Source organism: Arvicanthis niloticus, chromosome 21, assembly GCF_011762505.2.
Source record: "Arvicanthis niloticus isolate mArvNil1 chromosome 21, mArvNil1.pat.X, whole genome shotgun sequence".
NCBI classification, from domain to species: domain Eukaryota; kingdom Metazoa; phylum Chordata; class Mammalia; order Rodentia; family Muridae; genus Arvicanthis; species Arvicanthis niloticus.
Genome location: NC_047678.1, coordinates 8,289,036 through 8,314,890, shown reverse-complemented (window position 1 = coordinate 8,314,890; position 25,855 = coordinate 8,289,036). Strand labels below are relative to the sequence as shown.

Sequence of the window (25,855 nt, the reverse complement as noted above, 5' to 3'; positions counted from 1 at the left end):
GAATTCCAAATTCAGCCTGAGAATGTGATTCAGAAAATGTTTGCAAGAGAAGCTGCCACTTGCACTGGCTGTAATGAGTGATTGGGAGCTGGTCTGGCAGTAAAGAGATACTGAGCAGACTGGAAGGCTGCCTAACAGAATCCTTGAAAAAATCACCGAGTGTTGAAATGCTGTGGTTCTCAGGCTGAATCAGTTGATCAGACGCCAAGAGCAAGGATGGGACACAGAGGGGGAGATAAAGCCAGAGGCAAAGCATCAGAAACAGCAGGAACTTAGACAAAGTGGGCTTCGAAAGTGAGTCCAAGGGGCTGGAGTAAAGCAGTTTTCCTAGGTCTTAGCTGATCATTAGAGTGCGAGTAGCTTGCGGGAATTGAACACAGAAAACTCGGTGCAGAACCCAGTTATCGCTACTCAAATCATCCAGGCTATGTGGAGGTGGCGGCATGTTCCTTGCTACCTGCCCCACTATTCTGGGTTCCCGAATAAAAGACACACACAGGCAGCCTCTGTATTTTAATATGCCTTAAACAGCTTAATGGCTGGGCCACTTCCTAACTTCCACATGACTGGTGTACTTTCTGATAATCCCAACTCATCACTTGCTAAAACCTGTATTCCATCTTGGCTACCCTGGACCCAGACCTGCAGCCCTCCTGGGCCATGATCTCCGAGTCTTACATAATGGCTATGCTCTCTCTTCTGCACCTCTCAGGCCTGGTGTCTCTTTCTTCCTTCCCAGCATGGTGGCTGTATTTTTCCTCCTCCCTTGGTTCTTTCCCAGGAATTCTAAAAATCCCACCTCTGTCTCCTTGGCTAGCCATTGGCTGCTAGTAACTTTAATTACCAATGAAAGCCAACTGGGGGCAGGTACCTTCAGTGTCTGTCTTACGTGTGGGTCTGCAGATTCTCCTACAATATTGGGGACCCAGTTAACACAATACAAGCAGCATTTGACTAAACCACAACTAAACCCTGCATCTAAAGCAGAGCAGGAACAAAGGACACTGAAGAAGACTGTGGGTAGCAAGTGGGCCAGCATCAGAGCTCATGGGACTAGAGGACAGGATATGGACACTTGCTAATACTATAATGAATAGTAGGCTCAGCTGGAAGGACTCTATAGTGGATCAGATAGTCAAGGCTATGTGCTAATCTATTGAGAAGCTAGAGGGTGAGAGTGAGGGACGGAGGTAAGCACTAGCACTTGGTGGAGAGTGCAAGAGACACTGGAGGTACCTGAGGAAGGCAGGCTGAGTTGCGAGTCTCTTGGTGCGTCTGACAGACATGGGTGAGTACTTTTATGAAACATAACTGTACAGAAGGAGTTGAAGAAAAGCCAGAACAGATGGATTGATTTGGATTCTGAGGTTTGCAGAAAGGGTGTGATAGAAACAGAAATAAGTAAAATAAGTAAGAGAGTTAAAGTTGGATGGCGGAGAGCCATGAACTCGAGACCAGTCTGAACAGTTTCACAATACCTCAACAGTATCTGCCCTAAAAAATGGACTTAGAAGCCAAATTGAATACTCCCACTACACAAGTCTGTGAACATTTGGACATTCAGTGTATTGTATTTGTAACAGGTTCAACCCTATTTAATAAAATATTAAACCATGAGCCCATATGGACAAGAATAAATTGCTAATTGAACCAAAAAAAAAAAACCCATCAAATATACGATTTTGAAGAGTTATTTTATTGAGTGCATCTTATTTGCCAAAAGAAAAAGGAGTGATTCTGGGGTGAAACAACCTAAGTAATTTTACCTTAATTAAATTACCAGAATGAATATTCTTGGTAATGACAAACTGGGATGATGTCACTGATAATAAAAGCCACACATTTCTGTGATGTCTTTAGAAGATGTGTGAGCTCTGATCTAGTCACAGTGGAGCACCACATAAGCTCAGGATGGGCTGCATGTTGTATAACAGCACACTTGCAGGGTTGCAGAGATGGTTTAATGGTTAGAAGTGACTACTTTTCTTCCTGAGTGAGCACCTGTTTGGTTCTTACTACCCACTCAGGCAGGTCACAACTGCTTGAAATTCTAGCTCCAGGGGATCCAGAACTTCTGGCTTCCATGGGCACCATACTCAGGCATGCATATCTACTCTTAGACATGCAGATACACATAATTAAAAATAAAACAAACTTTTAAAAACTCAGTTGGCACTTGGAAAGATTAAGACTAGGAAAGTTAAGGAAAGACTGAGTCCAAGGTGGATGAGACCAAAAAGAAAAGTGCTATACTCTGGGTTTTGAAGTGGGCCCTTTTATTATATAGGGCATCATTGGGGTAGTTAGTGAAGTGCTGATGTCTCAGGACCAAATGGCAGTGATGAGTAAGTATTGATTGTCTAGGTATAATTTTGAAGAATATTTTTCTTTGTTGGAAATGCATTAACTAGCTGCTGGTGATGAAGCATCATTTTGGCTGTGTTTCAGGAAAAATAATTTCTTGTAATATACTTTAAATTCTTTACAAACTCACTGTAAGGTAGGATTATATTGATTGGACCTTCTTATTTTTCTATTGGTGTCATCTTTTTTAAAAGGTGGTTTTGAGTCAGGGTCTCGTGTTGTAGCTTTTCACTATGCAGACCAGGCTTACCTTGAACTCATGACGAGCTCTCTGGTATGTGTTAGTATGTCTAGCTTTCCTTTGGATTTCCTTTGGCTTCAGCTGTGCTGGCTAGCCTTCCTATAGGATCCCTGTGTTGATGAGGACTCCTCTTCATCACCCACTCTTTAACTGTGTGGTACTAATTTCTATGCCTTCCTCATGGCTGTTTTCTCTTTGTCCTTTAATCATTTCTTCTGGTTCTTTCTTTTCTTTCTGTCTTTCTTTCTTTTTTTTTTTTTTTTTGTTTTCGAGACAGGGTTTCTCTGTGTAGCCCTGCCTGTCCTGGAACTCACTCTGTAGACCAGGCTGGCCTTGAACTCAGAAATCCGCCTGCCTCTGCTTCCCAAGTGCTGGGATTAAAGGCATGTGCCACCACCGCCCGGCTCTTCTGGTACTTTCAACTCCAGACTTTCGGCTTTGTATCTTTATCCTGTTTTATCTCCTGGTTTTTATAGGCCTGCATTTTATCCAAACTTAGCCTTCTGAAGTATGGGTGATCCTCCATTACAGTGAGTTTATGCCCTGTTAAAGTCATTTTAAGCTTAAAATTATAAGTGAAAAAATACATTTATGGAATTGAGGATGTGGCTTGGTGGTAGAATGCTTAATAGCGAGTCCTTGAGTCCATCCACAGCATGCAGAGAGGGAAGGATGCACCTAACCTTCTGGGCATCCTCTCTTAGCCACAGCTGATGATAGCATATTGCTTGTGGAGCTATGGCTGACTGGCAGCAATGGCTCTCCAGCTGCCCAGCTCATCAGGAGACTGTTGTGTCGTATTTCACTAGTCCAGAAACCAGTCAAAGGTCAAATTCAGAGTAGAGTTTTTAATGAGTATATAATGCCTCCCTACTCTCACAAAGCCGAGAAACTGTAACACAAACCGTTAGGTCTAGACAGTCTGTACTGCTTTCTCCATCAACTGTGGCCTGCTGTACAACTCAGCTTTGGTTAACTCTCAAGGCTTACTTCCTAATGTATGTTCACATTTTGTAGAAAATGGATTATAACTTTATTATTTTAAGAAATAACAGATGCAAGGAGGCATTATTATTAAAAGTTTCAGAATTGTTATTTCCTCCAATTGGCTCAGAAACAGGCCTATAGACTTGTTTTCCAAAGAAAATATAAGTCGTATTACAATAGAAAGTTGCATGCTATGAAGTGAATTCCATTTGATATGTAATTCCATGGGGATATCATCCGATATCATGGAGAATATTATCTTGCCTTCCAGATTTGTGTTGAGAGTAGAATATGTACAGTGTTAGAGATTAGGAAAAAAAGTTTGAACTATGTGTATAAAAGAAGGTCTTTATTTTTAAAGTTGCCTCAGTTCTGACATGAAGTAGATTCCAAAATGTATCGTCAGTTGGCCTGTTTAACATACTTTGAACAGAACTCAGTGATTTTAAAAAAATTGATGCACAAGAATAGAGATAACAAGAGTTTTTAAGGCTGACATGTAGCTCAGTGGCAGGGAGTGTGTATAGCATGCACAAGGCTCCGGTTTAATTCCCAGAACACCACAGGTTTTCAGTTTCAGTCGATCTAAATAGCTTATCTAAACTTGTATAACTTCACTCCCTTTCCTTCCCTTCCTTTCTTCCTCCCTCTCTCTCTCTCCTTCCTTTCTTCTTCTCTCCACATCTCATTGTGTGTGTGCGCGAGTGTGAAAGTGCGTGCGTGTGTGCGTGCATGGGTGTGTATATGTGTGTGTGTGATGTGTGTGTGTTTTGTTTGTAGGATTAATGTTTCATGTTCAGTTATATGCCAGGAAGTATGAGTTACTAATGTGCCGAAATCCTTTTGGATATCTCAGTAGATTTCTAATCATGGGAACATTCCAGGAAGGATTACCAAGAACTCTTTAAGTTGCTTGGCTTTGGTAGGACATTACAGACCTTTGCCTCCTGAGACACTTCCTAGAGCAAGCATTTTTGCTGTGAATGAATCTCTGCTTAGTATAACAGATCTTGGGTGGCCAAAAGGCTCTTCTTAAGAAACTGAACCCAGATCTGCACATAATAAAACTTGACATTTGATTGGTGTTAATTCTGGTATCATTCATCATTCTTTGTTTTAAATGATTAAGGTCCCTGAGAATATTATTATTTGAAAATCTTGTCCAAAATACAGCCTACAAGGAAATATCATTTAATGCTATATTGCCAAGAACATCTTCTATAATTTAATATAAATTCCTTATTTAGGCCCAAATATCTCATTTTAATTGTATAGTTCTTTATCTGCTGATTACATTGAGACCTAAAAATGCATATAACTTATGAGGAGCTTTTTACCATTTTGGAGACTTAGCAACTTCATGTGAGACAGTAAGAAAACCAAGGAAGGATATAATTTGGTATAAATTTATTTATTTGCTATTCTCTGAAAATTGTGTGCACATGAACAGTATAGTTTAATCAGTAGTTTTTAGCCAATCATGGAAATTTTTTCTATAGAATTACTGCCATAATTTTTGGTTACTTACTTAATAAGTCAGTCTAGTGTATATGTAGATTTGTTTCATTTTTTTTCTGTGATTTTAAAAAATTTGGTTGTAGTGTATAGGAAGATAGTTCAATTGGTAAAGTATTTGCTGTATAAGTATGAGGACCTGAGTCTGAGCTTCAGCACCTACATAAATGGCCAGGCACGGTCACATGTGCTTGTGATCCCAATACTGGTAGGATATTTGGATTCACTGACGAGCCAACCTACTCTACATGGTAGGCAGTAAGAAATCCTGTCTTAAAAAAGCAGCGGTGGTTAGCACATAAGGAATGGTACCTGAAGTTGTCTTCTGGTTTCCACATGGAAACCTAAGTATGTGTGCACCTATACACACATGGCCACATACACCTGTGCACCCATATGCATGCACATGCAAGTACACACACACACACACACACACACACACACACACACACACAATAAATTAATTCAAATGTAAACAATATCATAAAAACCAAGAGGATAGCTCTTATGAGGGAAGAGGGGTTTTGTTGTTGTTTTGTTTTTTATGAAACAAACAAAAAAACCCATGACTTTTAAATAGCTGGCAAGATTCTCATTGTTTAAATAGATGTTATGTAGGATGGTGGGTTTTTTGGTCATTAAATTATACTTGTGTGTGGTTCTCTGTTTTGAATTATAATAATTCTAAAGCAAAAAAACGTTAAATGAAGACAAAGCATTTCCTCCACCCCAATTTTCTTACATTAATGTGTGAAGCCACTTGTTAAACTTTCATAGGAAATGCAGTAAGGTAGACACTTAAAGGCCCCAGTTATGTTGAAACAACAGATCAACAGAGAGAAACAAACAGCAATCAAATAGTCAAGTGATTGCCGCAGAAAACAAGCATTCAGCCTTAGTCACTGGACGCTTTCTGCTGTGTCTTCTCATCCTCCCATTGTGGAAATGAGGTGGAATCTGTACCTGAATGCCTGTGTTGTTTTGTCATTTCTTATCATGCTTTTTACATGTTTCTTATTTAGTTAAAGACTAAATGGATTCCAGATACTTTTCTTTTAAGTTTTCTTTGTTTTTTAAAAAATTGTACGTCTGTGTCTGGGAATATGCACATGAGTACAGCTTCTTTCAAAGGCCAGAAGAGAGCTTCGGATTCCTTGGAGTTGTAATTCCAGGCAGTTGTGGGTTGCCTGACATGGGTACTGTGATCCAAGTGTGGGTCCCAGCAAGAATAGTACATGCTCTTACCTACTGAGCTATCTCTTCAGGTTCAAATAATGTTTTTTCTTAGTGTGGTGTATTTATATTTCTGTGTGAGTGTATGCATGCTTATAAGTGTGTACATGTTGGCATATAACTTGCAGGGTCCAGAGGTCAATATTGGTTGTCTTCCCCAATTACTCTTTACCCTTTACTCTTTACACTTTAAGAAGTGTTGCAGGATATTTGTTCACGCTGTGAATCCCCAAGATTGTGTTATTTACTGGAAAAAACTGTTTCTAGTTGTGGTGTAGCTCAACCTTAACACACCTTTAATCTCTGTGTCTGGAATACAGACACACCCTTAGTACACACCTTTTTTCCCAGTGAAGGTAAAATTAGTTTGTAGAAGGAAGCACCCCTCTTTGAAAGTGATGCCAAGTTGAGTGGCAGACAAAGTGATTCAGAGAAAGATTTGACAGACTAGCATATGCCCAAGTCTCACGAGAAGAGAGAGGAAAGGGAAGCTATAAGAGGAAGCAATATAGAGAGACAGACACGGGGGTGGGGTGGAGGAGAGAAGTTTTACAGGGAGAGTTTTACAGAGACCAGTTGAAGAGAGAAAGAGCCAGAAGCCAGAGAATGAGGAGTGAGAAGATTTAACATACTGCCATAGTTAGTATGAGGCCAAGCAGAGCAATTCAGGAGAAGCTAAGAGAAGTCAGATTAAGTCAGTCAGCTTGGAGACAAGTTTAAACCAGAAAAGCTGAGTTGAGCTAGCCAGCCAGAGTTCAGAAAGGACCAGGATGGGATGATCTTTTACAGCAGTAAGTCTTAGAGGCTGAAAACACTCTAGGCCTAGAATAGATTTTAAGCAGAATAGCAGCTTCCAGGACTAGGCCTAGGTTAGCCGAAAGAGGCAGTGAGCATCAAGGACAATAATTACTTTAGGCGAATAAAAGATACGTTTACAAAGAAGGATCTTTCATTGAGTCTAAAGCTCACTGATTTGGCTTGGGTGACTGGCCAGTGAGCTTCGGGGATCTGACTGTCTTTACTCACTACACTGAGTGCCATGTCCAGCTTTGTGTAGTGTTAGATATCAAGCCCAGGGCTTCATGCATGACAGACAGGTCCTCTGCCAATTGTGCTACATCTCAGCCTCTTATACAGGATTTCTAGCCTTTTTTAAAGAAAACACTTTTTTAGTAATGTAATAAAAATGGAAATATATTAATCGATTTAAGTTTTTACTAATGTTCATAGTTGTTTAACATATTTGAAGTAAATTACAACAATTTTTTTTTCTTACTAGAGGCCTCTTCATTAGTATCCACGACAAAGGGCATATTGCTTCAGTTCTGAATGCATGGCCGGAAGACGTTGTGAAGGTGAGTTATCAGTGATTTTGCAATGAGGTAGTTTGTTTTTTATGACTCATGAAACAGTTTATATCATAGCCACAATCCCATTTGCTGTGAGCAGCATTGACTGTCACCTCATTAATACTTCTGATTTCTCTACAGTATATTAATTTTATTATACAGCTATTAAGAGACTCCCTGTAACGGTAAGCTTTTCTACTTGGCCTCTTTGTTCCCCAGAATGATGTCTTTGAGAGACTGAATTATTTCTGAATAAATGCCGAGGCCATAAGCTGGGGCTTGTTTTGACTGGGTCATAACTTAATTAACCCATTTATTCCACTCTGTGAGTGCCACATGGCTGCTTACCCCTTCCTCAGGTCCATGCGTCCATCTCCATCAGCATTCAGGGCAAGCCTTTTCCTGCATGTGGCTATCCCAGAGTCCTCTCTCCCTGCTGGAACTCCCACCTCCTATTTCCTGCCTAAGCTAATAGGCCATATTAACATACATTACACATTACATATATTACACAAGAGATTCTCTCTATACTTCCCTGTTATTTCTAATTGATCAGTGTTTCATTCTTCATAAAGACATTATATAGTATATACATATATATGTTGAACATGTAGGGCATATATTTCTTAAGCAAACTCCTTTATTGTGTTTGTTGTGTTTGATGAGCCACCAAGTTCAGAGTAGGCAGAAGATACTGTTAAATTGTTCATTCTATCATTATATCCTTAAGGAGCTGTGAGGTAATGAAATGTAAAATAGTAATTCCTGAGGGTGTGGTTGTGCATACTGCGTGTGTGTGTGTGTGTCTGTGTGTCTGTGTTGTATTCACTCCACAACCTTGGTTATACTTCTTGGCAAAGTATTTTTACCTGCTGAGCTATACCCTGGCTTGATATTTTCCCTGAACCAGAAATTTGGAGATTTTAAGAGTCAACAAGGTAGTTCAGAAAAATTGTTCTGGAGTGGGGTTCTAATCACTACTTTGTTTTTGCAGCCTTAACAGTGAGGCCTTAGACAGTCACCCTAGTGAGCACTTGGTTGTAATAGCATACTGAAGAGTAAGATACAGTCTTTCCTGTGTAGTTAAACACACATGGAACAAAGGTGATCCACTAGATAAAATGTAAGTGTATAGATGCTCTATTTGCTCATTCTGAAGATATTTTTTATGACAACATTTTGTCCTGTTAAGACCCTTTAATGTTGAAAAATTTCAATAAGGCATAAGCAAAACTAAGATATAGATACCTCAAATTTTTAAAAAAAAGTCTCAGTATGTGATTATGTAATGGTACTCCATGGGATAGAAGCCTAGGGAATAAATGTTAAGTAAAACAGCAACAACAAATGTCTTAAAAATCATATTTTATATTTCAGACATACTTCATTTAACATAAATGTGCTTTCAAGTGAAAGACAATGTATACTATTTAAAACCCTATTTTCAAAAATCGAGACAGTTGGAAATTATATAGCTTCTGTGCTTTTAATGATCTGGAAAGCATTACATAAAATTATTCAGATTATAGGTAATTCTATAATAAAGTAACTGTCCTTGTGGAATTCACTGTTACAACATTCCTAAGTGTAGGCAGGCCATCTGGGTTCCCCACGCTGAGAAATGCATTTATAAGTGTGTATCATCAGCAGAGCATAGAAATGCTTCCATCTGTGACAGCACAGTAAATACAATCATGTCTCCGAAATAAACATCTGAGGTATTTGGGCACTGATGTTCTCTGTAAGAGTGTGAATATTGCAGCTAGGGGGAAATTATGACCCCTTGAAATTAACAGGGAAAAGTTTTCAGAGATGGAGTATATGGAATATACATAAATAATTTCAACTCTCTTAAATGTATTTATCTCTAAAACAATTTTCAATAGTTGTATTTCACAATACACAAAATTGAAGGCAACACATCTCCACATTTCAGCAGTGCATCTTAAAGCACAGCTGGCAGAACAGTGTGGCAGAGTGCACCGGGATGAGCAGATCCAGCTGCTGCTTCTTTGGGACCTCTTAGGCAATTAATTTAGACCAAGATAGTTAGTTTTCTGATTTTTCCATTTCATGATCTGTAAAGAGGAGGGACTCGAGTATGCTTTAGATCCCCAATAAAGCGCTGTGACTTTCCGAGGATACAAACGGCTACGTTCATTTAAAATGTGAAATCTAAGTATTATAAGTTCTTTATATGTCATGATTTCACTTTATGTACCAGTGAATTTACCTACTTATTGACTGTTTACTGAGTGCAAAATGTACCAGATGCTGGGATCATAGTAGGGGGCAAACAAAGCCACTCTGAAAGCACATGCATTAAGTTTCTTTTCAAACTAAGCAGTGGGAGGGCTGGAAAGATGTCTCAGCAGTTGGAATAGCCGGCTGCTGTTCTCAAGACCATCATCTGGATTCCCAGCACTTGCAAACACCCAGGCCAAGGGAATCTGATGTCCTTTTCTGGCCTCTGTGGGCATTAAGCATGCATGTGCTACATTGACTTACAAGCAGATGAAATACCCACACACACAAAATAAGTGAATTAAAAAAAATAAGTAAGAAAGAGAAGCTTAAGTTCATTGCTTTGTCTAGGGTCAAATAACTACTATTCCATGGATATTTTGAATGCAGTGCTTTATATTATGTAATAAATTTGGTTTTAATTCATTTTGTAGCCATGAATCATAAAGTGAAGACATTAAATGCATTAATTCTAATGATGTTTTCTAATGATGATATTAAATTCTGTAAAATAAGCCCTCTACATGAACAACATGTATGATTATTAAGTAAGTAGAAATAAGCCAAGCGAAATTCATCAGCTCTAGGGAAAGGTCAAAAGATAATTAGTGTACCAGACTGTCCTGGGCATGCTCTAGAGAGAACAGCACAGTGCCAGGAGCTTCTGGGACTAAGAGGTCAGTGTCTTGGAGGCGTGACTACCTCATATACTTAGCACTTGTGCTGTGTGTCATTACGGACCCTCCTGTAATTGCCCTGAGGGGCATTGGCTAGTCTGACAGCTGCCCTATGTTTTTTGTTTGTAATTTGAGCTCTAGTTTTTTATTTGCCCTCTTTGGCTGAAGAGTAAATTATTTATGTTGTTTGAATTTCTTTCTCATGCTCTCTTTTTATAGTAATATAACTAATAATACATACAAGTTTATATAATACTCAGCATATCTTGATCAAACCCATTTCTCCTTCTCATTCTTTTCTAATGGCTATGATTAAATATTCAGTTTATGTATATTTAATGTATGCTTTCTTGTAGCTCAGTGTTTAATTGGAAGGCATTACCTTTAGGACTAGAGATGAGGAATGAAGACGGACTTTTTCTCTTTTTCTTTTTTCTAGGCTATTGTGGTAACTGATGGAGAGCGTATCCTTGGCCTGGGAGACCTTGGTTGTAATGGGATGGGCATCCCTGTGGGTAAACTGGCCCTGTACACAGCATGTGGAGGAGTGAATCCACAACAGTGTCTACCCATCACTTTGGACGTGGGAACAGAAAATGCGGTAAACATTTCAAGTGTACAAAACTGCTAGCTGTCTTTAAAAATGGTGCCAAGTTTTGCATTTTGAGATTGTGTTTCATAGGTTACCCCACTCCCCTCAACTCTGCCCCCAACAGTTATAAGAAAATTGCTTTTTCTGCTATTTTCTCATCCCTATAACAATTCATGGTTCATCTGCCTTAGTGGTCTCAAATCTTTTGAATAAGTATTTATGCCACTATTATTTGAAGCACATTAATTACTCTGAGATACCATGATTTCTAATTATCTTTACATTATGCAGGGTCTAATTTTATAGGTCTTGCTAAACTTAATCTTATTATTGAATCTTATTATTCTAGAAGTCTGTATTGATCCTGGGGTAGGTGATATGGAGTACAGCTCAGTAATTTAAACAAATAGTTGTTATGTTTTTTATCATACACAAACATAATCATATTTAGCTTCTGTACTGAGATGCCTGTTTAACCTTTATTCAAGGAAATATCTTGATTTAAAATATGACTTCTGATATTTTCTTTTTCAATACTAATAGAAATGACAGTTTTCAAACCTAGCCTGTTTTAAAATGCTATTTTAAAATTATATGTGTATATTGACAGTAAGATTTGTCAAAGTAAGGCCAGTGGTAGTGCACGCCTTTAATCCCAGCACTTGGGAGGCAGAGGCAGGTGGATTTCTGAGTTCGAGGCCAGCCTGGTCTACAGAGTGAGTTCCAGGACAGCCAGGGCTACACAGAAAAACCCTGTCTCGGGGAAAAAAAAAAAAAAAAGTAACTGCTACTTTATTTTCTATATCTCTTTTTAATACTTATTTATTTAATTTGTATGAGTGCTCTATGTGCTGTATGTGCAGAAGAGGACATCAGGTCACATTATAGATGGTTGTGAGCACCATGTGGTTGCTGGGAATCAAACTGAGGACCTGTGAAAGAGCAGCCAGTGCTCTTAACTGCTGAGCCATCTACCCGGTCCTAGGTTTTGTTTTTAAAACAAGCTGAGATGATATATGGAAATCAAGTAAAATAAAACCTACAACATCTATGGTGTATCTTTTGAAAGTTCCAGGGGTTACCGAAGAGGAGTGAGAACTATCAAATAAGCATATAATAAATAGTTTGAACAGTTTTAAATCTGGGCCTTTAAAATAATTCATTTATTTTTACTCATTTTTACGTGTATTTTGTTTAGATGGGTATGTTTGCACCACACATGTGCCTGGTGCCCATGACGTTTAGAAGTGTCAGAGCTCCTGGAACTGGCGTGAGTTACAGATGGTTTTGAGCCATGTGTAGGTGCTGGGAACTGACCCAGCTCTCCCTCAAGAGCAGCCAATGCTCTTAATTAAAAGAGCCATTTTTTCCAGTCTCTACCTGGGCCTCTTTTGCAAGGTTATCAATATTATGTGGACATAGAGAAACTTGATCACTGTTATCTACAATTCATTCTTACATTGATAGATTGCAAGAATTATCAGAATCAAATGGTTTCATGAAAGTGGGTCTTAGAATTGTCAAGTTGACTGATTACCTTGTATTTTTTACACTGCTTTTTAAAATGAGTCACATTATATTGGAGAATGCTACCTATTATTTAATTTTCATTATTTACCTCCAGATTTGTCCTTCTGTGTCACAAGTATTGTATTCTTATTTTTGCATATGGATGTGATGTGCATGTGTGTATCTGTGTTTATGTGTGTGGGAGTACATGTGTGTAGATAGCCATGTATGTGTGTGCATGTGGAAATCAGAAATTAAATTGGGTATCTAGTCATAATAAGGTTTTCATAATGCAAAGTATTCATGTCACTTCCTTTTGTGACAGCCTATAAACTAGAATAATCTTCAGTCCCTTTTGGGGGGATTAGGTACAGAGTGATAGGCTCCATCTCGGCCTCTCCATATGTGTCTGACACTCTAGCTTGCTCTCATCTGTGCCCTCCACCACTGTCCCCCCATATCACCCTCCTCTCCTCTGTCTGCTTATGTTTTAAATTGCATTTTGTATACATTAATTTTTGGGAGCCAAAGCTGTAATAATATGCTACCTTTTCAAATGTTATCTTAATTTTATTAATTAAAAATTTATAATAACAAATTTTTTCAAGTACATTGTAATAAGAAAATTATATAGCATTCTAATTTTGAAACAGTCTTTTTCATAAATCTTAAACTCAACTATTATATTTATTTTTTCTCCTTTCTGCATATTTGTGTGGTCTCTCTCTCTCTCTCTCTCTCTCTCTCTCTCTCTCTCTCTCTCTCTCTCTGTGTGTATGTGTGTGTGTGTGAGAGGACAACCTATGGGAATTAGCTCTTTCCTTCTACCCTGTGACTTTGGGGAGTTGAACTCAGGGCATCTGGCTTAGTGGAAAATGCCCTTGCCTGCTTGCCTGCTTCAGTTATACTTCTTTATGTTATGTTTGTCAGTTATCAGTGTGGGAAAGAATAGGAGAAAAGAGAAGGCCACATTTTTCTCAGCTATGTCCCCCCCACCCCCCTTTTCTAAAACTCATATTAAGAGGCTAAATATATTCCAGACTTGGAGAACGTATTTTAATATTGGCAGCCATTAGTAACACATTGGCAGTTTAACCTCAGCTGCCCAGAAACCGGCTAATGGCTTGTTTAAAGAGTGCCTTAAGGAACAGCTGGGCTTTATAACAGTTCTTAGTTTCAGATTTTATATTTTACATTTATGTGACTTAGCATGTTAGCTTCCAGTAAGCAAAAAACCTTACCTACTTGTTAAGCAGTACACTGCAAGTTAGATATATTGGTCAAACCAAGGGGATTTCACAATGAGAGAAAGTGCTGTTAATAATTACACCAGGACACCAGGCAGGCTCTTGGCCGTGATTTCTATTGGCTTTAAGTAAACCCTACTTCAGAAGATTCAGGTAGTTGAACCGCCTTAACAAAGCACACCTGAAAGAACGTATCTGTCTGTCATGAAGTGTTCAAACCCAGTGAACAGTTACTGTTTCATTAAGGCTTATGGCCCTGTGGGTTGTTGTTTCCTCTGGCTGGTGGGAAAGCTTGGATGGCTGGACAAGTGTGCTTTTCTCTTCTTTACTTACACTTATACAATACAAGGATTTCTATTGCACACTCTAATGTTTCCATTCCAGTAACGGGGGGACGGGGGGGAGGGGAGGTCTAAAGTTAGGGTTCTCTGATCCGGATCAGGTATAGTTGCAGACGAGGCTTGCTCTCTGCTTCCCACTAAGCCTCTTTTTATATGTTCTTACACACCACACTTACAGTGATGAGTCAGGGACCGAGTGATGACGTCAATATTCCTAGTCAAAATTGGAGGAATAGGAATCCTCCGGGTCTAGACGATCCACAGCCAAGTAAAACCTCTGTGGACATCAAGCTCATGGCCAGGCTTTAATTCCTCAGAGAGGCTTTCTGTAGAACATTGTTTTTCTGCCCTTGTCCTCCTGTGAGTTGTTGATCCTGCCCTCTGAGATACCCTTCCATTTTCATAACAGTTTGTCTACAGTTTGTATTTAAACCATTTAGAAGTTTTCAAAAAGCAGTGTTTGTAGTTTCTAGTGTTCAGGTCTTATATGTATGTTGATAAATATTTTCCTGTGAGTTTTGTTTTCGATTACCATTATAAAATGGAGTTGTATTTTATTTTAACTGTCCACTACAGATACGTAGAGATATACTTGTTTTTGTATATCGTTCTTATATCCTATGACTATATTAAATTAATATACATTAAGATTGGCACTTTCTATTTACATAATTGTGTATATTCAAATACAAAGTGTTAGCCCTTCCCTTGGCAGTCTGTGTGCTTGTCTTTTTCCTGCTTTTTTGTAATGGCTAGTGTGGCTGGTGTAACGATAAAGAAACATGATAAGGACAGATATTCTTGCTCTGATTTAGTTTTTCACTGTGAAGAATGCCATTAGCTATGGTTTTTTTTTTTTTTTTTTACAGATACTCTTAATTTACTGAGAACTTTGCTACTAATGGGCATGTTTTACACTATCTACATTATATGTCGATTTTAAAACTGATTTATTAAAATAATGTTAAGGGTTATATATGCCAATACTGAAGTGGAATAATGGTATCTCAGATCTGTCTGTTTAAGAAATAGGAAACTAGAGCTGGAGATACGGCTCAGAGATTAAGAGCACTGTCTGCTCTTCCAAAGGTCATGAGTTCAATTCCCAGCAACCATATAATGGCTCATAACCACCTATAATGAGGTTTGGTGCCCTCTTCTGGCCTGCAGGCATACATGCAGGCAGAATGCTGAATACATTAATTTTTTTTTTTTAAATAGGAAACTAGAAAGTTTAAAAAGCTTAAGAAGAACTTGGTCAATGCTAAAAATATTCTCTCTTAACTAAGTTAATAGTCATGTAATAAATATATTTAAAATGTTTGAAGATTTCAGGTTTTTTGGAAATAGAAATAAATCTATGAAAAAATTGTTATTTTTTTCATTCATAAGTTGTAAAATTTAAAACTTAACATTATTTTCATGTGTGATACATTTTACCTATAAAATCAGAGTGGAACTTTTCTATTGAGCACCACTGACATTTTAATTACTTTTCTTTTCCCCAGGACTTGCTCAGAATGTTTTAACCTTCAGTAATTATTTTTTATTTGGTTTGTGGAGAGTACGGATGTACTCTACATAGTATAGCATTTATATACTGTATATGAAGTAACTAGTGACTGTGGGCTGTGTATACTGTGTATAGTATTTATATACTGTATATGAAGTAACTAGTGACTGTGGGCTGTGTATACTGTGTATAGTATTTATATACTGTATATTAAGTAACTAGTGACTGTGGGCTGTGTATACTGTGTATAGTATTTATATACTGTATATGAAGTAACTAGTGACTGTGGGCTGCTACAAGCCAGTCTGTCAAGATTTCTTATAGCGATGATCAGACAGACTGAGGAACGGTAAATGACTTTCTCATTGCTAACTCTTTTTGTGGCAACTGCTTTTCAACACTAGGAGTTACTTAAAGACCCATTGTACATTGGACTGCGGCATAGGCGAGTGAGAGGTCCTGAGTATGATGCCTTTCTGGATGAATTCATGGAGGCAGCTTCTTCCAAGTATGTAGAGTCTTTATTTATCTGTATTTGAGTTGCATTTCAAAAGCCTGAATCCTAACTACATACATGTGAAAAATCTCCTGTTTGATTCAGTATGGTTTCATAATTAGATGTAATAATGAATGAATTCTCTTTCTCTCCCTCTTCTTGTCTTCTCTCTCCCCCCTCCTATCTCTCCTCTTCTTCCTCTTTCTCTTCCTCCCCTCCCCTGCTATTTCTCTGTCCCTTCCTCCTTTTCTCTCCCTCCTTATTGCTTTCACTTGCCAAATGGTAGCCATGTATCTATCCTCCAAGCCATCTCTGATCCTGTTCTCAAAGGAGCATTGTTCTTAGAAGCATCCTTGTTGCCATTGAGACAGGCGGTGGTCTCCAGCTTCACTAAGCCTACAGATCTTGTCTGAAATGCATGCTTATGGGAAGTAGGGAACTGACCAATGACAGTAAAGAGAAAAAGGAAGCCTTTTCCTTTTTTACATTTTTGGCACTTCTTTTTTGGCTGCCGGTAAGATCAGCTCTCCATTCATGTTTGTGGCTGATATTGGACCCTTTTGTGGTGGGAGAAGGAAGAGGTGGAGACTGAGTGTGAGCTATACAATCCCAGAGCTGTAATAGGGGGAGCATCAGGGTATCAGTTGCAGTTCATGCATCTCTGCTTAAACCACCAGTATTTGATTACATGTACTACTGTGTTTTCATATAATGTAGTAAGCATTGGGTTTTGGGTCTTCTGGTACTATAAGACTTTATAACTTTTTTCTATAAGAAGGAGAGTATGTGATAATTTTAATAATATATTCTGAGGGAATTCTGTCATGCCAACTGACAGCCATTCATTTTGTTAGTATTCAGCCACAAAACCATTATTGTTTAAAAATGCATTTGTACTTTGGTGGTTATTCTTTGTTGTTTGCAAGTAACTTTATCACTGGTATTTCATGTAACTAAGATGTTCTTTTGTTTCTTATAATTTAAAGTCATAACCAAGAGAAAAAAACAGTTTCCTCATCAGTTTGCACAGGATTTAAATACATTGAATTGTATGTCATGGGATCTAATGCAGAGTATACTTCTGAATTGCTATGGACTAATTTAAAAAGAATGTGTTTGATTAATTTGTTGTTATCCTATTTATATATTAAGCTGTATTTACTCGTAGAAATAGTTGAGAAACTTTAGTTTAAGTTTTATGTGATGCCATTCATTTCTACTTATAATTCACATATAATTTTAAATGTTTTACCATAAAAAACTTGATAAAGTTGTGACTATCAACTTTCTAAATCAGAGCATAATCTAGAGATTGATTCAATAGTGCCATGCAGCCTCCTGATAGAAAAGGAAATGACACTTGCAATGTGTTTTGCTTCACTGTTAGTTCATGAGCTTAAAAATCTACTTAAATAAGACAAATTCATGATATTTACAGGGAATTTATAAAGCCCATTCTAAGCATTAAATGATGATGAATAGAGAAAAATCCTTATGGAAACCATGAACAGCTTTCTGGAGAACTGGAGATGGGAACTAAGTTGGAAAGGTCTTTTTCCTTGCAGGATCAGATAACAACTTATATTTTAAATATTAAATTGGGGGATTACTCAAGATATATGAAAAGAAAATGGGGATTAATAGATTCATCAGTGATTTTTAATGCATGAAACATTGATAGCCAGGCATGTTTGCTCATGTCTATAATCCTAGGAATTTGGGAACTGAAGCAGGAGGATGACTGAGCTCCAGTTTAGCCTGCATTATACAATGAGACTCTGTTCAAACAAAAATGGTGAAAAGGAAGAGTTATCTTTCTGGGCCCTTCCTAAAGAAAAATAGCAGAGACTTCAAAGTTTATTGTTTTGATACTGTTCCTTTAGAAGCTGACGAGGAGTAAAAGCAAGCACTATCCAGTTAGGGTAGCAAAGAGAAATTCATTTTAAAAGGAAACATGACTTAAATTCATGACTGAGGAGTAACTTTTGCAGTTGGAGTTTCAGAAATAGAATGTATTCAGTGCTTTTGGGAACAGTGCTTGTAGGAGGGAGAGGGAGGAAGTCGGAGCAGACAGAGGCAGAAGCTGTGTGGCAACATGGGCCCGCACACTTGGGTAACTTAATATATAGCATTTGGGACCACTCCTTGCACTACAAGATTATTAGCATCCAACCACCAGAACTGTTTGAGTTTTTAACTTACTGTATTGGCAGAGATGGGGTGGGTGATGAGGTGGTATAAGGTCTCCTTTCTTTGTTTGCTCTATGATAGCTCCAGTTGTGTAGGCCAAAGACCTTGTGCATATTGTGACACGCTTAGTAAGTATGAAATTGGAATATCTCAGTTGAGAAATCCCACACAATATAGATTTGTGGTCTCATTCAGACTTTCATGAGTACCTGGCCGGGGCCCCACTTATTATTGCCCTTCACATTGCTTCTGTCACAGGGAGGAGTGGGAGCATCTGCCTGATGTCTCAGGTCTCCAGATACATATCACTGCAGACTCCATGTGCAGACAGAATCCTCTAAAGATCTGAGCCCTTGTGAGCCCTTTCCCCCAGTGTAGCTACCTGATTAAGTACTGTAGATTCCTCTGAAGAGCTGGGAGAATTATTGCTGAGTATCCTTGCCAACATATTGCGAAGTCTTGTCTTCTGGAAACTAGGCCTCTTCTTTCTGTGAATTCTGGGTAAAAGATTAGCTCAAGTTTGGAAATTATACAAGCAATTGCAACTTTATTGCGTTAACTGCTTTCAATTGTGTAGCCATTTGTCTTTGATTTCTTTTGGTAGCAAACACCAAGTGGCAGACTAGGAAAAGCTGTCTCTGTTCTCTCTCATGACTTTGGGTCATTGTCTCACACACACTGCTGTTGCCCCTGTAAAGACAGCTGCACCCATTAGGCTCCTTTCTGGAGTCTTGTCACCCTTTTTACTGCTTATCAGTAAGCCTGGTTACATATCAACTTTGTCTTCTGTTCTGCTTGGTCTCCCGAGGCCAGAAATAAGGTTTTCAGTGGTTTGGAGGCATCTCACCAGCATATTCCATGTGGCTATCTGTCATTGGTTTAGAAAATAGTCACCTTATTTTTTTTTGGGGGGGGGGGGTCACTGTATATAGTTTGTATATCCCAGAATGCCTTTTTCTGAGCCCAGAAATTCTTGCTTCTCCCATCCATGGCAATGTTTCTGGAAGCCAGTCTTATTTAGTATGAGCCATTGGTTTGGGTAGGCATCTAGCAATTATTTTAATAGTCGCTTTGTGTCATCTCTGGGGATTCTTGCCAGTTGTTAAATTCTGCATCTTAAACTCTCTGAAAATCATTACCTAACATTAGGATCCAGATTCTGATAAAAGATCCTCAGAATTAAGCTTACTTGGACTGCTCTTGGCTAACACAAGCTATCTAAATCTGTTCCTTTGGGATATAGTAGCTCTCTTCCTTCTTAAGCTCCAGCATGTGATAGATGCTATTATAGGCCTGAGTGGGGGTCTGAAGGAAATTAAGGAATTGACAGGTCTAGAGGGGTGAATACTCTCTCCTGGAAGAAAACTTACTTCATCAACAGTGAGAAGAGAAAAAAAGACTGCTTCTGTTAGGTCATAAAATGGTGTTGACTCCGAGGATTTAAAATTTGGGAAAATCAAGCCAGATATCCCTCTCCATGTAGCAAGCATCCATGCACTCACAGGATTCTGATGGAGCAACTATGAGTTGCTAGGGAATCTTTGAAGCTCACTGATGGGCACAAACCCTGCTCTTGCCCTCGGGGTCTTCTGCTAATGGATCCACAGAATCTGAAAGTCTGTTCGTACAAGTGAGGTCTTTGGCCCTCATGTTGATGGTTATTTGCCCAGAAGTCCTGTGTTCTTTTCCTATTACCCTCTTAGTGTGATTTCTCAAAAACTCTGATTCAGCATTGCAGTTAACATTCTCTTTTACTGATATACGGAACACATCACCTCAGGAGAGAATTTTAATAGTTGGGTTGCCACCTTGTGCTGAGATCTAATTATTGCCAGCGACAGGATTCTTGTGGCTATCAGTGACTGATCTAGGTCCAATGACCCATTTTAACACCTGCTTTTTCAGACCAGATCTGGTACCAGATGTCATAGACTAGGTTACCTGGGAGGCGTACTCTGAAATGAGGTTCAGTGTTTAAGGAGTCTTTAAGAAGTGCTCTTGAGTGTAACTTCCAGGGAAGAAAAACAAAGGGCACAGGTTTGAGCAGAAGAGGTTGAGTGGTTCTCCAGGCATGACCACCTCTACTCACTGCCCAGAGAGAACTCTGGTGGCTACTGTTGTTGCTCTCTGGGCTGTCCTGGCCAATACTGTATGTTTCTGTATCAGTTAATTAACTGGACATAGGTCATCCTGGGAAAGAATAGGCCATGGACTGTGGTGAAGTGTTTCTCTGTGACTAAGATGACCCAATGTTGGGATAACAATGGGTAATCTGGTCTCATTTCATGTCTCTAGTGTAGTGACTGAATTCAGGAATGTTAACTAGCATCTTTAGTAGCGTAGCACAAACCTACTTTAATGCTTAGTCGCCGTTGGAGAGATGACTCAGTGGGTAAGAACACTGGCTGCTCTTCCAGAGGTCTTCGATCCACTTCCAACACACACATGGCAGCTCACAACTATCTTCAACTCCAGTTCCAAGGGATCCAACACCCTCAGACACACATACAGGCAAAACACCAATGAACATAAAGTAAAAATAAATCAATACTTAAAAAGAATACTTGCCTGTTCAACAGTTTTATCTCTTGACCCCAGTAATTCTATATCTGAGAGTGTAGGTTTAAAAATAACTTACTCAGAGTATAAAGAAAAACGTTAATCTCCAGACTGTTCAGTGAGTATTTTTGTGAGCGAATTCTCCTCATTTTCTACCAAGTGCTCTTTTGGGCTTTGCATGGCTTTTTTTCTTTTCATTCTCCTGAAACCTCTCTGAACTATTTGTCTCGGATTCTTGGTGGTTTCATTGATCAGAGATCTTTGTATATGTCACTCTTAAGTCTGTGTTTCTAGCTTGGAGATCTTCTCTCAGCTCCAGAACTGTGTGACCAGCCTCCTTAGAGGCATTTCTACTGGAATCTGTAGGAAAGCAATATAGAGATCATATATATTAGATTGTATGTGTTAGTTATATATGACTGAGCTAATATGTATCTATAATTGTGGATATCTGCTCTTGGACCCTAAGCCAGCTCCTGCTGCACCTTTTCCATCTTACCACACGAAAGAAAGCTCATTCTTGCTGCCCTAAGAACAAGAATTACCGCTCCACGCACAGCTTATCTGCAAAGCTTTTGAAACTTTAATATATGCAGGACTTAACCAATTTTTTTCATTGCCTGTTACCTAATCTCTTTCCTCTGGGTTATTGTAGTTTCCTAACTGGTTTTCCTGCCTCCCCACTTGTTGCCCTCCAGTGTGTTCTTAACACAGAGGCCAAGATGGTTCTAGGTTGAGTAATTTCTCTGCTCAGAATTTGGCAATCCTCACCGTTGCATTAAGAATGAAAAGGGGCTTTGTATGGCTTCCTGGTTCCTTCCTGACTTGGTTACTATTTGACCTCACATTCATTAACACAGCCTGCTGTTCTTTTCTGACTGAAGCGAGGTGAAGGTGTGTTGTGTCATCTGTTTGGCTTTTTACCATCCTGTGGTGTCTCTGCCTGGTTTTCCACTAGACTAGCTGTCTCATCTTTGACATTTCTAGAGATCTGTATTGATCAGTGAAGCTCGCCTTGACCAATGTGCTGAAAATGTTACCTTCAACTCATTTTTTTTTTTTTATTCTCTGCACTGTACAATGCCAGATTTGCTTATATTCAACCTTTTGTTCTCTGCATAGACCCACACACCAATGTGTTCCATGAAAACAGAATACCTCCTCTTTCCTTCAGTGCCATACTGCAGTTTCTTAGCCATTACCTGGTATGTTTTTAAGTACACAATTTGTGAGATAGCTGATAGAATTTATTTCATTTCATATAATTGTAAAGCTATGAATGGAGAAATTCTGACATGTTAAAATAGCCTTCTCATGTGACTTAATTTTAAGAAATAGTACTCCCACAATCTATATACACTGCCAAGGTTATACTACAGTCAACACAGATATGAATCTTTCTATTTTGCTTTTGCTTTGTGTCTATACTTTGTATCATGTCTCTTTTCCCAGAAAACTAGTTAGAAAAGTAGTGACAGCCGTGTCTCTTCTATGGTGTTCTCCACGTGGGAATTTCTCTGAAGATTATTAATTACATGAGTAAAAAGAAAGCTTACCTGAAGGGAACAAAGGGCTTGAAGAGCTCGTACTGTGTTTGTTCTTTAGACAGGATGAATGGCCCAGAATGGCCGCAAACTCACAATCCTTCTGTGTCAACCACTCAACCACCTGACTTCTGGGATTATCTGCTATTATGCTGTATAGCTACTGGATCTTTTTAAATAATAATAATAAAGAAAGACTGTTCAGCAAGGATCATATTTTGAAAAGTCTTTCTAGTCTAAGTGTTTAAAAGTCACTGGGGAGTGCTGGGAATGACTACAAAAGTCTTTATAATGTTTAGAAAACTTCTTGGAATCTTGGCTGCCTCATGAATTTCATTTAATTTGTTGTATAAGATTTAGGAGAAATCATCTTTGTCTACAGCCAAACACCTGCACCTGCTGGGAGGAGTGGTGGTGCTGGGAGGAGTGGTGGTGCTGGGAGGAGTGGTGAGGGAGGGTTTTCTGTGGGATGTCACTTTCTTTGCTGGGTCGCCATTGAGCTAAGGCCTTTGTTGTGTGTGTGACGCTTTGTGGACATTATAGAGCACCTAATAAGCTGGCTATTGATCTTAAAGATCACATACCAGGTTTCAGAGGAACAAGGTACATAGCTCTTGAGTTAGCATGAATGTGTCTACCAGATGTATTTCAGATATTATTGATAATATTTTTCCCTAAATCCTCTATTTATTTGTAAACTTAGGTGTTCCTCATCCTTTACTTCCCCCTACCATCCTGACTCTGCACCAAGTCTTTAAACTCCATACACACAAAGCTTTCAGTGTTGTTTTTTCCTAATATTTCATGTGCATATGTTTGTGTACTCAGACATGCCATGTACAGGTTTGACTCTTAGAACAGGAATATTAGAAATGTGATTTTTAACCCCAGCCATAGAGCCCATATCTCAGATGTGTAAGAAGAGAAACCTGAGCATTGATATCAATGCTTAGATCTGCCTACTATATTTGTAATCTAAGGAAACTTACTTATTTGCCTTCCCTGAAGCTTAGTTTCTTGCCTTGTAAATTTAAAGAAAATAATAATAGTGCTCCAGAGAATTGTGATGGTTGAGACAGAGTACAGGTGGAGAGTTACCTTTATTAAGTGCTATAAACATCAAATATGACTTTTATTTCTTAGGAAGGAGGCCTAAAGCCGGTAGTTTTGGAAGGCTGAATATTTTAGTTTAATATAGGTGGAACATTCAATGGCTGAAACTATCTAAGTTATATTAGTGATAAATTGCTAAGCAGTTGAGGTTTCTGGTTGTTGCTATACTTTGTGGCATCTCCATCACTGACTCCATGGAAAGTGAACTCCATGAATGGTACAGTGAGGACTTGTGCCTGATGTGGGAAGATGGAGTAGAACTAGTTTCCCAGTGTTCCACTGTGGCTGCAGTGAGCACTGTCTCTGAGCGTGCCTTTGATGGCCTGGCTGGCAGTGTCACAGCAATGACACATTGAGAGTCAGTTGAAGGTGTTAATTACCGCAGCACATAATTAATCCAGACAGTGGAGATTCAGCATTTTAAACTCCTTTAAAGGTCTACTTTCCCTTGCTGCTTGCTGTTTTGTGTAGAGCTCAGGAGTCAAATTTGTCAAATTTGAGCCAGGAGGGGAAACTTGCTAAGTTTTGCTTTGCGTTTCCTACACTATATCTCAGTTGTATAGTAATCCAGAAAATTCATAATAGAAATTAGTTCTTTGTAATCAACATTTTTTTTTTTTATTGAAAGTAGATTTTTTTCCTCCTCACATACTACAGTTTCCCTTCCCGTCACTCCTCCCAGTTTCTTCCCATCTCCTCTCCCGTCTGGATCCACCCTTTCTGTCTCAGTAGAAAACAGAAAGGCTTCTATGGAATAATAAAGTAATATATAATGAGATAAAATGAAATCTAATACATTGGAATAGGACAAAACAAACAGAAGGAAAAGAACTTAAGATGCACAAAACAGACACAGAGACCCACTTATTAACACACTCAGGAATCCCATAAAAACACTAAACTGAAAACCTATAGGGTAAAAAGAGAGAAAAATATATTAGTAAATTAAGATGAATTAAAAATGATAGAAATAAAAATAAAGCTAAATTATAAATACAAGTTCCGCCATGACTTCGTGAGTTAGAGCAGCGCCAGCTGTGTCGTTCAGCTCCTTCTCTCGGCTGTCCACTGCTGGTCATGTAGCCTACTCCTGAGAGAAGTTTGTTGTCATTTGCAAGTGGTTATCTATTGGAGATAGAGTCTGGGTTAGGGATGGGGCGTGAGTCCACTTCTCCTTTCAGCTCTAGGACCTTCCCATCTGATGCAGACCCTGCAGGCCCTGTGCTTGCTGCCGTGGTCTGTGAGTTCATGTGTGCATCTATCCTCTTGAGTTAGAGGGCTTACTTTTCTTAGTGTGTCTCCTCTCCTCTCCTGAGGAGTTCTCTGAGCCCTGGGAGACAGAGGGATTTGATGGAGATGTACTGTTTAGGGCTGAGTGTTCCAAGGTCTCTCGTTGTCTCGGAATATCTGGCTCTGGTTCTCAGTGTTTGTTCCCATCTGCTGATGATGGCCAAGCAAGACCCTGCTCTGTGAGTATAGCAGAATGTCGTTAGGAGTCATTTTATTGCTCCCTCCTCAAAAAAAAAAAAAAGGTAGTATTTGATTTTCTCTAGGTCCCTGAGCTATTCTGTCTCAAGTTCTTGGTTAGCCAAGGGTTTTCAGGTATGGGTTCCATCTCCTGAAGTGGGCCGGCCTTAAGTCAAATCAGATGTTAGTTGGTTAAAACTTTGATAACCCCCCAAACAAACTGTAGGAAAGCAAGACTAGAAAGTTAATTGTGGTAAGGAGAATTAAAAACCATAAATTCATTTTCTCTCATGTTTTAGCCTACCAATTATAACTTTCATTAAGAAATTTTTTAGTGGTTGCATCAAGAGTTGGCAATAAATAGCAAATTTACAACATAGCTTATTCACGTCCACTTCCAAATAACACAGAAGGGCTCCAGAGGAAGGCCAGTGCCTCCTTGAGCGTTTGCAAACCTCCAGGCTTTCCTTATTCACTCACCTCACTTTTCCACAGCATACTTCGTTATTACCTTAAACAGACTTAACTATTAGGTCAGCTGAGGAAAAGAGTGAGGTTTTATTTCACCTTACTTATTTCCTGTCCAGTGTTCCTCCTTTCTTTCTCTCAGTGGTTCTCAGCCTTCCTAATGCTGTGAATTTTAACACAGCTCCTCATGTTTCGGTGACTCCAAC

General features: G+C 38.9%; 1 protein-coding gene across 1 annotated transcript in view; it reads left to right on the top strand.

Moving 5' to 3' along the window:
• Me1 (malic enzyme 1) overlaps positions 1-25,855 on the top strand; it is a 110,714-nt gene that overhangs the window by 35,217 nt on the left and 49,642 nt on the right. The window contains exons 4-6 of the mRNA XM_034484066.2: positions 7,620-7,695; positions 11,050-11,211; positions 16,217-16,320. Of these exons, the coding sequence (XP_034339957.1) occupies positions 7,620-7,695; positions 11,050-11,211; positions 16,217-16,320 (342 nt within the window). The remainder of the gene's footprint in view (positions 1-7,619; positions 7,696-11,049; positions 11,212-16,216; positions 16,321-25,855) is intronic.